The 12011-nt window shown below is 57.5% G+C and overlaps 3 protein-coding genes across 3 annotated transcripts; 2 read left to right on the top strand and 1 right to left on the bottom strand.

Annotated features, from left to right (window-relative positions):
• Positions 1–110: 110 nt before the first annotated feature.
• B0I36DRAFT_311195 (thiamine diphosphate-binding protein) lies at positions 111–1738 on the top strand. The gene is made up of 2 exons (XM_046152339.1): positions 111–855; positions 915–1738. The coding sequence occupies exons 1-2, from the start codon at positions 259–261 to the stop codon at positions 1686–1688; spliced, it is 1371 nt and encodes a 456-aa protein (XP_046018718.1). The 5' UTR covers positions 111–258; the 3' UTR covers positions 1689–1738.
• Positions 1739–4127: 2389 nt separating this feature from the next.
• B0I36DRAFT_233247 (HECT-domain-containing protein) lies at positions 4128–9442 on the top strand (the record flags this gene model as incomplete). The annotated part of the gene is made up of 3 exons (XM_046149218.1): positions 4128–8967; positions 9029–9178; positions 9246–9442. 3 exons carry the CDS (start codon positions 4128–4130, stop codon positions 9440–9442), a joined length of 5187 nt encoding a protein of 1728 aa, XP_046018717.1.
• A 339-nt stretch (positions 9443–9781) lies between these two features.
• B0I36DRAFT_13576 (Alpha/beta hydrolase family-domain-containing protein) lies at positions 9782–11525 on the bottom strand. The gene is made up of 2 exons (XM_046148283.1): positions 11448–11525; positions 9782–11369 (listed from the first exon to the last, which is right to left on the bottom strand). The coding sequence occupies exon 2, from the start codon at positions 11337–11339 to the stop codon at positions 10011–10013; it is 1329 nt and encodes a 442-aa protein (XP_046018716.1). The 5' UTR covers positions 11340–11369; positions 11448–11525; the 3' UTR covers positions 9782–10010.
• Between the last annotated feature and the right edge of the window lie 486 nt (positions 11526–12011).

The following is a 12011-nucleotide window of genomic DNA, read 5'->3' as shown; positions in this document are numbered from 1 at the left end:
TCGGCACTAAACCCACTGCCCCGGCCGCGCTTTGCTTCGGCATGCACCGGCCGCCCGGCCACGGAAGGCTCATTCGACCATGTCTCGTCCAACTCCAATCCTCTTGGGACAACCAGTGTCCGGCCCAGAGCTTGCGTGCAACAACACTCAATTTGGTTTTGTTTCTGGCCGACCTGCAATTGCCACGTCCACCATCTACCTAGCGACGTGCGTCAGACCCGACCGACCAGACGAGCTTCGGCCAGCAACCACAGTAACATGAAAGCCAGCGTCCAGTCGCGGGCATCTCTGCGGAGACTGGCCACTTCGCACATCCCACGAACCACACATCCGTCGCCGTTGTGCCGCACTGCAGCCAGGGCAGCCAGCAGCGTGTCCCAGCGGCAAGGCGCGAGCCATGTCTCCTTTCCCGGCGCCGTCAAGAGCGCCTTCACCGACAGCCTCAAGTTCCACCTCAGCGCCGAGAGCCCGGCGATGCCGACGTATCGCGTCGTGGACCAGGATGGCGCCATTGTGGACGAGTCGTTCAAGCCCGACATCAGCGAGGAGGAGGTCATCAAGCTGTACAAGACCATGCTGAGCATATCCATCATGGACGTCATCATGTTCGACGCCCAGCGCCAGGGCCGAGTCAGCTTCTACATAGTCTCGGCGGGCGAGGAGGCGCTCAGCGTCGGCTCGGCGTCAGTGCTGGACAAGGAGGACGTCATATTCTGCCAGTACCGCGAGCAGGGCGTCTTTGCGCAGCGCGGATTCACGCTGGCAGACTTCATGAACCAGCTGTTTGCAAACAAGAAGGACCCTGGCAAGGGTCGTAACATGCCTGTGCACTATGGCAGCAAGGAGTTGAACATAGTAGGTCTCATCCAAGCAAAAGAGTATACAGCAAGAGCACGCCTCTAACAATGCTACAGCATACTATCTCGTCACCGCTGGCGACACAGATACCACATGCCGCGGGTGCGGCATACGGGCTCAAGATGCAGCGCGTCAATGACCCATCGCTGCCGCCGCGGGTCGCCGTCGTGTACTTTGGCGAGGGCGCCGCGAGTGAGGGCGACTTCCACGCAGCACTCAACATTGCCGCGACACGGGCGTGCCCGGTCATCTTCATCTGCCGGAACAACGGGTACTCCATCTCGACGCCGACACTGGAGCAGTACCGGGGCGACGGCATTGCCAGCCGCGGCATCGGGTACGGCATTGACACGGTGCGCGTGGACGGCAACGACATCTGGGCGGTGCGCGAGGTGACCAAGAAGGCGCGCGAGATGGCGCTCGAGGACGGCGGCAAGCCCATTCTCATCGAGGCCATGAGCTACCGCGTCAGCCACCACAGCACGTCGGACGACTCGTTTGCGTACCGTGCGCGGGTCGAGGTCGAGGACTGGAAGCGCCGTGACAACCCGATCGCCCGGCTCCGCAAGTACATGGAGGCCAGGGGCTTCTGGGACGAGGCCAAGGAGAAGGAGGCGCGGGACAGCATACGGAGGGACGTGCTCAAGGCCTTTGCCGAGGCGGAGCGCGAGAAGAAGCCCCCGATTCGGACCATGTTTGAGGACATCTACGAGGAGCTGACGCCGGACCTCAAGGACCAGATGCGCCAGCTGCGCGAGCATCTAGACAAGTATCCCGACGAGTATGATCTCGGAGAGTACGAGGGTGCCAAGAGCAGCTTAGACCAGTAGTAGACCTCACAAATCAGGCCTCGTAAAGACATTACCTGCCAAGTTTGCTGTTGATTTTCTTGTGCACCATCGCATCGTTGACGAGCCAGAGTCAGCTGCAAGACAGAGTGCTGCGCAGACCATGTCGTTCAGCAGCCCAGGGGCTTTTGAAGACGCCACCAGGATGGGCAGCACAGGCATCGCCGGGGGGTCGAGACACCCTGAGGGACCTTAGAGACGGAACTCCACCAGGTTCGTTCAAGCACAAAGTGGCTGTCCACAAAGGAACAACGCGGCACCCCGGTGGTGTTCAGGATGCTGTCATTAAGAAGACCAGCCCGCGAAAGTTCTAGGGATAGCGAAGAATGCTCCCTCGAGTATTTGGTGTGTGTGGCACAAGGCTGGTGTGAGAACCAGAGCAAGGTTCTCCGTAGGCGCTGGCACCACGGGTGCTCCAGACTGCCGCCCCAATGGCGTGCGATCTCGGGCCGATGACAGCGTCTCTGCCAGCACACACCACCACACACCACACAGGCAGCCTACCAAGTGCCTGCCTGCCCGCCCGCCTGCCCGCACCGCCAGGCTGGCATGCCGATAATGAGCCCAGCACTAGCCTGATAACAGCCAACGTCGACTCCCGCATGACAGAGCTGCCCTGCCGCTTCTGATTGTCGGTTCCGTCTCCTTCCAACTTGCCCCGTCCAGCGCCTGACGACACTCTGCGAGCAGGAGAGCTTCAACACTGCACCTGCGACCGGCAACACGCTCGAGCATCCCGCACCGCGAATCACCACGACGACAACGACGACGGATAGTGGTGCAGGCCCACCCATCTCGACTCTGCCCAACGCTGGCTCAGCCGCTTGCCCCATGGCGTAATAAATGGCAGACCGAATCCCATCGCAGCGCTCCCGATCGGCCGTCCACCACGATCCTCCTGTGCGCCTTCCCTCCGCCGACAAGACCTCGCCCTCGAGTGCGAAGCTGCGGTCCCCGATTGCTCCTTCTGCAAACTCCCCAAGGTACGGTTTCATGTCTCCGGCTCGCATGCTTATCACCAACACCAACACCACCTCCTTCTCCTCCTCCTGCCATCATTATATGCTGGGAGCAACCGCTTTCTGTGTGCACTCTCCACCCGTCCTCCGCAAGGCCTCAACGTGACGTCCCTCTGGTCCCAGCCAAAGCCAGCTCTCGCCGTTCGCTGGCCGCCATCTTGGATCGGCGTTTGCCCGGCCACGCCGCTGCCAACCACTTGAATAAAACACCCGTCGTCTTTGCAGTCTTGCAAGTCTTGCCAGGCACCGTTGTACGACCAAAGGCCTCATGCTCGGCATAGCCTTGTCTTGCCGACGTCCACGCTTGCACCAGCACAGGTCAGAGAATATCGGTCGTTATCAGGGTAGCAACCAGGTAGCCTGGAAGAACAGTGCCCGGGGCATCCAAGTCGGACTGGTCACAGCCCGTCTCTCATAGTGCCTTTCCTTGGCCATATTGTTTCTCCCGACATCATTTGGTTTCCCTGGTCCACGGCAATCTCGATCGTCCGACCACACCTCTGTGTCATTTTCTCCATCACACCGAGCAACTGCAACAGCACACCGTTTGCGCAACCAACTCCTGGACAACGGAATGTCTTTGGTTACTTCGACCACTCCACGACATTCGGGTTGCAGATATACGCCGTTCTTGCAACTTCATCTTCACCTCACCGGCCATCATCGCCTCTTCCATTTGGACTTGTTCATATCTCTGCAGGACGTGTGCCAGTATTAACACTCATGCCTCCCAGCAGACACACGCGCTCATCGGCTCGGAAAGCCGCGAGCCAGACCGCGACTCCCGACCCCTCGTTGGCTGCTTCCGAGCAAGCGTCGACACCCACACCAGCAATAAGTACCATCGCGGAGGAGGTTCCGGCACTTGGCAAGGCGACGCCAGGTCGGAAAAGAAGACGCTCACCTCCTGCTCATCAGCCAGACAAGCCGCCTGCCCAGGAAGGTCAAGAGGCTGTGTCGTCGTCGCGCCGCTCCAAGAGGGCAAAAGTATCTGAGCCGACGGCAGAGGCACCGACTGCGAGTACTGCCCAATCTGCCCCACGTGCCAAGAAAGGCAAGACGGCTGCAGACATGTCCAGCCCAGAAGAGTAAGGCACTTTATGACAATGATAACTCTCCTGATTCGGGTCCCAAGCTAACAGGTCTCAAGCCCGTCACGTCTCTCGCTGAGAATGGAACAAAATGAGCAGACCCCATCAGCCTCTTCTAGCAGGAAATCGAGTCGCAGCAAAAGAGGCAGCCGCCAAGCAGGTTCGTCCAGAGTGCACTCTTTCTCCCCACGGTATCTGCATAACTAACGGAGCTGCTCCATCCAGGCGCGTCGACCAGCACTGCAATGTCTTCACAACGCACAAAAGAGGATTCTTCCACTCACGCCCAGAGCAGCGACTTTGATACGACCATGACGGGAACAGAGGAACCCGAGAATGAACAAGAAGTGCCACACGAGCCGCAAAACCCGTCAGATCCAAGCCGTCCAGCAGATGATAGTGACAATGAAGAGGACGAAGAAGATGATGACGATTCACAACACAACTACGACGAGGATGATGATGAGGATGAGGATGATGATCCCTTTGGGGGGTTCGGCGGTCCTGGCGGGCCAGGTGCTGGATTAACAAGCACCCTCAGAGCTCTCACCGGGATGATGTCTGGGATCTCCTCCCGACTTCGTGACATCCTCAACAACCTGCGCCAGAAAGGAGACTCATCGCTTCAGCTGATCGCCTTGCAGGAGTTGTCTGAAATCCTACTCGTGTCGAATGAGGACAACCTTTCCGGTCACTTTTCCCCGGACTCTTTCGTCAAGGAGCTGGTTACGCTCATGCAGCCAAACGAATTCACGGGCGAAGAGAACCCGGAAATCATGCTCCTCGCCTGTCGAAGTTTGGCAAACCTGATGGAAGCCATACCCGCCAGTACAGCCAACGTGGTCTACGGCGGGGCGGTGCCAGTCCTCTGCCAAAAGCTGCTCGAGATTCAGTTCATCGATTTGGCTGAGCAAGCTCTGAGCACGCTGGAGAAGATCTCCGTCGAGTACCCTACCAGCATCGTTCGCGAAGGTGGGCTTACAGCCTGTCTCTCGTATCTCGACTTCTTCGCGACCAGCACACAACGCACGGCTGTCACGACCGCTGCGAACTGTTGTCGTAATATCCCAGAAGACTCGTTTGGCGTCATAAGAGATGTAATGCCGATCTTGCTGAACGTACTTGGAAGCAGCGACCAGAGAGTTGTGGAGCAGGCGTCCTTGTGCGTGACCCGCATCATCGAGAGCTTCAAGTATCAGTCTGCCAAGCTCGAGGAGTTGGTCAGCGTAGACCTCCTCCGAGCTGTCTTGCGGCTCCTGGTTCCAGGCACTACCAACCTGATCAGTGCCAACATTCACACACAGTTTCTTCGTGTGCTTGCCATCACAGCCAGGTCCAGTCCAAGGCTCTCCGCGGAACTCTTCAAGCTCAACGTTGTCGAAACGCTGTACCAGATCCTGACGGGCGTCTCACCACCAAGCGAAACAGATGATGTCGCTTCGAAACTTGACAGCGTGGTCATTATGCAAGCGCTCATCCATCGTCCACGTGAACAGATCATCGAGACTTTGAATGTGATCTGCGAGCTGTTGCCAGGAATCAGAATGCGAGACACCGAGGATATGCAGGCGTCAGGCACCGAAACCGAGTCAGCAGGCCAGCCGGCTCAGGGTGGGCAACGCAAGAAGACTTCAGCAGAGAAGCGTCTTGACCTGTTGAATGGTTGCAAAGATGAGGTTCGGCGCTTTGCACTCATCTTGTTCCCAACTTTGACGGATGCTTTTTCAAGCACCGTGAATCTAAGCGTCCGTCAGAAAGTTCTCCTTGCACAGCTGAAGATGCTCTCCAACCTAGACCAGGACATCCTTGTGGACGCGCTCAAGTCAGTCCCGTATGCGTCTTTTTTGGCTTCCATTTTGTCGCAGCAGGACCATCCTTCATTGGTAGTCTCGGCCATACACTCCACGGAGCTACTCCTCAGCCGTCTCGGTGATATCTATCGCTATCAGGTCTACCGCGAAGGTGTCATCGCAGAAGTGTCTAAGTTGGCAGCCGGGCACCGTGAGTCGGATTCGAAGAACGCCTCAAGTGAGCCGGTCGGCCTTGACACGGACCAAGTGATGCACTCTGCGGACGATACGACCGACTCCAAAGCAGAAAGCCCTGGGACACATACCTCCAGGGACGACGAGCATGTTCCGGAAGAAGCGGATGAGGACGAACACGACGATGAGGACGATGAAGGCGATGACGACAAGATCGAAGATGACCAGGACAATGGTCATCACGATGAGGACGGGTCCGGATCGCCAGCCAGCTCCGATGGCTCGACAATGTCTCTCGACGGGCCTAGCCATATCTTTTCTACCGATGGACCTGGGACGGAGTCCAGAATCGCGAACGTGGCAAAGATGTTCCTCCAAGTCCACGAAACGGCGCAGCAGGGCAGACTGATGAAAGAAAAGGCACAAAAGATTCTTGCGAACCTGCAAGAACTGGCCTCGAGAATCAGGACATTCTATCTTCAGCCCACAGGAGATGCCTCTGTGCCGGAGGAAGGATTGGCTTTATTTGAGCAGTTGGCTTCACACTTTGATGCCGAGATGCTGGAGAGTGTCACTAGTGCTGAACTGCTTGCATCTGGGCTTGTACGAGTCCTGGAAGAGATTTTCAGCAATCCGGACGAGGCTCTTGCCAACTCGGCACGAGCGGCTTTCCTCGAGGTCTTCATGGGACGATCTGTTCGCGTCAAACCTAAGACATCTACCGCAGAGTCGCCCGCCACACCGTTCAGTGTCCTCGTACACAAATTGCAGGATCTTCTGAGTCGATCGGAGCATTTCGAGGTCTTGACCGTTCATCAAAACACCTTTGACGGCAATCGCAGCAGCGCCGCGTCGATGCTGGCAAAACAGATCAGACTGCGACTTGTGGCTGATGACGAGTCGGATATTCCCCGCTCCTACCGCAATATTATGGTTTCCATCCATGCAATCGCAACATTCAAGGCTCTTGATGATTATTTGCGTCCAAGAATCAGCTTGTTCGAGAGACCCCGTCTTGCTCGTCCGCGGGATGGCTTGTCAAGAGCACTGGCAGCCATGGCGAGCTCCGCCGGTCTCCCTGCTACAGGCCGACTGGCTGAGCGTGCGGGCTCTCTCTCTGCGTTGGCTGGCCCTCCATTTGGCGGCAGCTCATTCTCTGACAGGCAATCCAAACAAAAGAAGTCGCAGCCCGAGACATCGACCTCTAACTTGAGCGACACCGAGCGGGACAAGACGACACTTCGCAGATCGTCAAGACGGAACCCGTCTGGCCCGCCTGATTCTTCCCGGCCATCTGTTTCAGCACCTCATGATGATAGTGATGATCTGCGGAACGCACTCGAGTGTGCAGACGAGAAGCAAATGTCAGACGACGACGATGAGGAGGACACCGAGCTTGCAGATACCTCTGCGCTTGATGCCATTGTCGGCGAGCTGGACGAAGATCTGGACGACGAACCTATGCCAGACCCATCGGCTGTAAGCGTCGAGGTTGCCGCGGGAGGCAAAGTCACCGCCATGAATGAAGATGGTACCCGTGTTCCCACACCGGCCCAAACTACCTCCTCCAAGCCTCCGCCGCAGCGCACAGGATCAGCAGTCGCTTCCAGTTCTCAGCGTGACAAAGGGGCCAGCGGCCAGCAGACCCCGACACCTGCCACCTCCTCTCGGCCTCAATCCTACGCGGCTGCGATACAAGCTATACCTCAGGATTGGCACATCGAGTTCAGCCTGGACAATAAAGTCATTCCAAATGAGACCACAATCTATCGCGCGGTTCATAAGAGTTCGTCAGCTTCCGACGACCATTCAAGCCGAAGTGCATGGTCTGCTGTGCACTCGATCAAGTTTCGCCGCGTGCCAGGACCTCCCCCAGCGGAGACGATCGGCTTTGGACACGTTTCCGAAGGCTCCGCCGACATCAACGGCGTGCCGGCTTCGCTGGCACACCATCCGACTACGGCGTCCATCCTTCGCCTGCTTAATATCCTCCACAGCCTGAACGCCAACCTTGATGATGTTCTGGTGGAGGACAAGGCAGCACTGCGACTCAACGCGGAGCCTCTTGCGCAGTTTGTGAACACGAAGCTCACAGCCAAGCTGAATCGCCAGCTGGAAGAACCACTGATCGTGGCTAGCAACTGCCTCCCAAGCTGGAGTGAGGATCTCGCCAGGTTATACCCGTTCCTCTTCCCATTTGAGACGCGTCACTTGTTCCTCCAGTCAACATCGTTTGGATATGCACGGTCTATGAGCCGTTGGCAGAATGCGCAGCAGGAGGACACATCGCGTCGAGATCGCCGGGATGACCGTCCGTTCCTTGGTCGCCTCCAGAGACAGAAAGTCCGCATCTCCCGGGGCAAGATCCTCGAATCAGCACTGAAGGTCATGGAGCTATACGGAGCATCGCAAAGTATTCTCGAGGTTGAATACTTTGAGGAAGTCGGGACCGGTCTCGGACCGACGCTCGAATTCTACTCCACAGTATCTAGGGAGTTCTCGAAGAAGAAACTCAAGCTCTTCAGAGACACAGATACGAGCGACGCCGAAGAATACGCGGGCGGACCCAACGGGCTGTTCCCACGACCAATGTGTGAAGAAAACCCAGTCATCATCCACCTCTTCAAAACACTTGGCAAATTCGTCGCGAGGTCCATGATTGACTCCAGAATTATTGATATCAACTTCAACCCAATTTTCTTCCGCATTGGAGATGACACTTCCAGTGTCAAGCCATCACTTGGCGCTATCAAGGTGGTTGATCCTGGGTTGGCAAGTTCGCTGAAACTCGTTAAGAAGTTTGCCTTGGCCAAGAAGGCGATCGACGAGGACCTTTACCGCACTGCCGCGCAGAAGGTCGCCGACACGGAGAAGATTATGGTTGACAATGTGTCATTGGAGGACTTAGCTCTTGACTTCACCCTCCCTGGCTATCCCGAGATTGAGTTGATCCCAGGCGGCTCGAGTCAAGCAGTTGACATCTACAATGTGGAAACTTACCTCGACAAGGTCATCGATATGACCCTGGGAAGCGGCGTCAAGGCTCAAGTGGACGCATTCCGTGCAGGCTTCTCCCAGGTCTTCCCATACACTGCGTTGAGTGCTTTCACACCAGACGAATTAGTCTCCCTGTTTGGCCGAGTAGAGGAGGATTGGACGCTCGAGAGTAAGTCATGGTGTAACCCCCCAGCTACAACTCGCCATATGAGCTGACATGTACCGCACAGCTCTCATGGACTCGATCAAGGCCGACCACGGCTACAACATGGATAGCAAGAGCGTTAGGAACTTGCTCCAGACGATGAGTGAACTGGGTCCCGCTGAGCGTCGCGACTTCTTGCAGTTCACGACTGGCAGCCCTAAACTTCCGATCGGAGGTGAGCATGATAGTGCCTTTTGGAAAGCGCCTTTTTATGATAGAGATGGGCTAACTGTTTCTCCCAGGCTTCCGAAGTCTCACACCAATGTTCACCGTCGTCTGCAAGCCAAGTGAACCGCCGTACACATCAGACGATTATCTTCCGAGTGTAATGACCTGTGTCAACTACCTGAAGCTGCCAGACTACAGCAGCATCGAGATTATGAGGAAGCAGCTTTTCACTGCGACTAGAGAAGGTCAGGGTGCCTTCCATTTGTCTTGAGGAACAGTGGACAAGCCCGTGTTGAGTCTGGAAGAGGCTACCTGGGGCTCCGTTGAACCACAGACATCTTAACGAAGTAATGAGGATGGATACGCATGTTGTACATTCCATGGAGTTGTGCTTTGAGTGCTCAACAGGACAGTCGGACAGTTGTCACGGCATCGGGTCTAACTAAGCCCAGCACTGCGTATTGCAGCATGTTTAAGCATTTTAGGGTGTGCCAGCTTGGTTGAAGGACTTTAGTCAATAGATGGGCAACGCCCAGATTCTCATACATGAGGAAATATGGCAATAGACGACGCTTCCTATTAGTCGCGCCGATCGATGATTTGGGACGACCTTTGTAGATGTTACGGCAAATTCTGATCCTGGATACTGATAGACTGACAACTGGGGGGCAATATGACTGGTTCTCTATGGACAACTCTTGATGAAGCGCAGTATAGATGGTCGACCAGGTGCTTTCACGGTGCTGGCTGAATCATATCCGCTGACTGTAGGTTCTCTGGTACCCGCAAATGAAATCTTTATCTATGAAATAGTCCCCGCGATGTGAATATTATCGAAATCACAGCTTCGAGCTGGTCTCTGCGGGTTTCTTCTTATTCCTCGCCGGCAACGGGCCGACGCGTTTGACAAACTCGTCGCTGAGCGTCGACTTTGCCCGCAGGTCCTGCCTCGTCCACTCGTGGTACTTGCGCTCCTGCTCGCGCCAGGCCTCCATCTCGGTGCCGATCCACGCGGCGGCGTGCTCTGCGCACTGACCGGGGACCTCCATGGGGAACAGGTGGCCCATCTTGGGCATGACGACGCTCGACACCTTACCGGCCGGCTTGCCGCCGCTGCCTCCCGGGCCGACGCCCGTCGTGCGGAGCTTGAGCTCCTGGGCCTCTGGGGTGCTCAGGTCGCTGTCCTCGCCGAAGACCCAGAGCACCGAGGGCCGGACGTGGGGCAGGCGCTTGAGGACCCAGCCGCCCTCGCTGCGGTAGAAGGGGAAGCTGACGTCCCTGGAGATCTTGCCCTGCTGGCCGTCCTCGTCAAAGTCGGGGGCCTCGGCGCGGGAGATTGTCACATCGCCGTTGTTGTTGCCGTCTCCTCCGGGAGATAGGGCGGGCCACAAGGGCCGGAAGAAGGTAAAGACCTCTTGGTGCTTTGTCGTGGTCAGGGTGGCGCCTGAGCTGCTTTGGGAGGACTCGGGGAACAGAGCGGTGGGCGTGTCGCGGATGGCGTGGTCGATCCAGGACTGCAGCACGCGGGGGTCCCACGCATTGTAGAAGGGGGACTTGCGGAAGGAGTCTGCGGCGGCCTGGCGCGAGGGCCAGAGGTCGCGGCGCCAGGTGGAGGAGCGGGCGGGGCTGACGCCGGCGCCGGCGTTCCTGTTTGTGAACTTAGTGATGACGGGGTCGAGGAGGACGAGGGAGGTGAGGAGGCGGGGGTGGAGGAGGGCGAGCTGGGTGAGGCAGTTGCCGCCAAAGGAGTGGCCGAGGCCGACGATGGGGCGGGGCATGTCGTGGCGGAAGACGTTTGTGAGGTGGAGGAGGTCGCGGGGGTGGTCGTGCCAGGAAGGGTCGTTGCCGAGGGCGGCTTCGTTGGCGACGCCACTGGCGCCCTGGTTGGTGACGTCTGCGATCCAGATGCCGCGGATGCGGAAGCCGTGGCGGCGGGCGGCGGCGTGGAGGTCGGCCCAGAGGGCCTCGTAGAGCTCCTTGGGGAAGCCGTTGGCGTGGGCGCCGATGATGGTAACGTCGCCGGGCTGCGGCTCCGGGTTGTCGACGGGCGTGTACTGCTTGACCGACAGCCACAGCACGTCCTCCTGCGAGTTGGCCGTCGCCCGCGGGAACTCGCGGACGTGCTGCGAGGCAATCTTGTGCTCCTTGACGTGGAACGGGAACGCCATGGCGGCAGGCAGGCAGATGTTGGTTGGTGCCTGTGGGTGGTACGGGTCAGTACTGGCGAAGGACTGGTATGAGAATCTCGTCTCTCCTGGGAAAGTGAGCATGTTTACCTTAAGTAGCGTAGCTTGAGTACAACCGTCCGGCTACCCCAGATCCCCAGGCTCCGGGTATCTCGGTGGAGCTTTGTGCCGGTGGGACTAAACGCCGTCCGCCAAGATGCCGGGCACGGGGTCGGCAGGACTGGTCAGATGGCCCGGTCTCGGTGCGGCCTGCTGCTGTCTGGGAGTGTCACAGTGCCTACGAGGCAAACTTGTGTGTGCGGGCTGCTGACTCTCCCGATATATTTGACTCAGTGGGCAAAGGTTCCAAGTTTGTATTCGTTGTTATTTTTCCATGCCTGTTTGCTGGATGGGGGTGGTTGGTGGATGCGGCCCCGATGCCTCGGCAATTTTGGGGGCTTTGCGCCCAGCCAACAGAGGAGCTCCGGGGAAACAGGGTCCCGGTGGTCACTGCTCCGGGGTCCTGGTTGCAGGCTCATAAAAGACCCGGCTTCTGCGTACAATAGCACGAAATGAGCACGCACACGATCACCACCCAGGTTCACCAGACTTTTCCTTCATTCTTTTGGTTCGTGTTTTGTGTGTTTTGTCAAAGTGCAGGTTCACGTACATAGG

This window comes from Microdochium trichocladiopsis (genome assembly GCF_020744255.1).
Source record: "Microdochium trichocladiopsis strain MPI-CAGE-CH-0230 chromosome Unknown B0I36scaffold_1, whole genome shotgun sequence".
Classification (NCBI taxonomy): domain Eukaryota; kingdom Fungi; phylum Ascomycota; class Sordariomycetes; order Xylariales; family Microdochiaceae; genus Microdochium; species Microdochium trichocladiopsis.
Note: the sequence above shows the minus strand (reverse complement) of the source record. Positions and strands in the feature narration are given on the sequence as shown.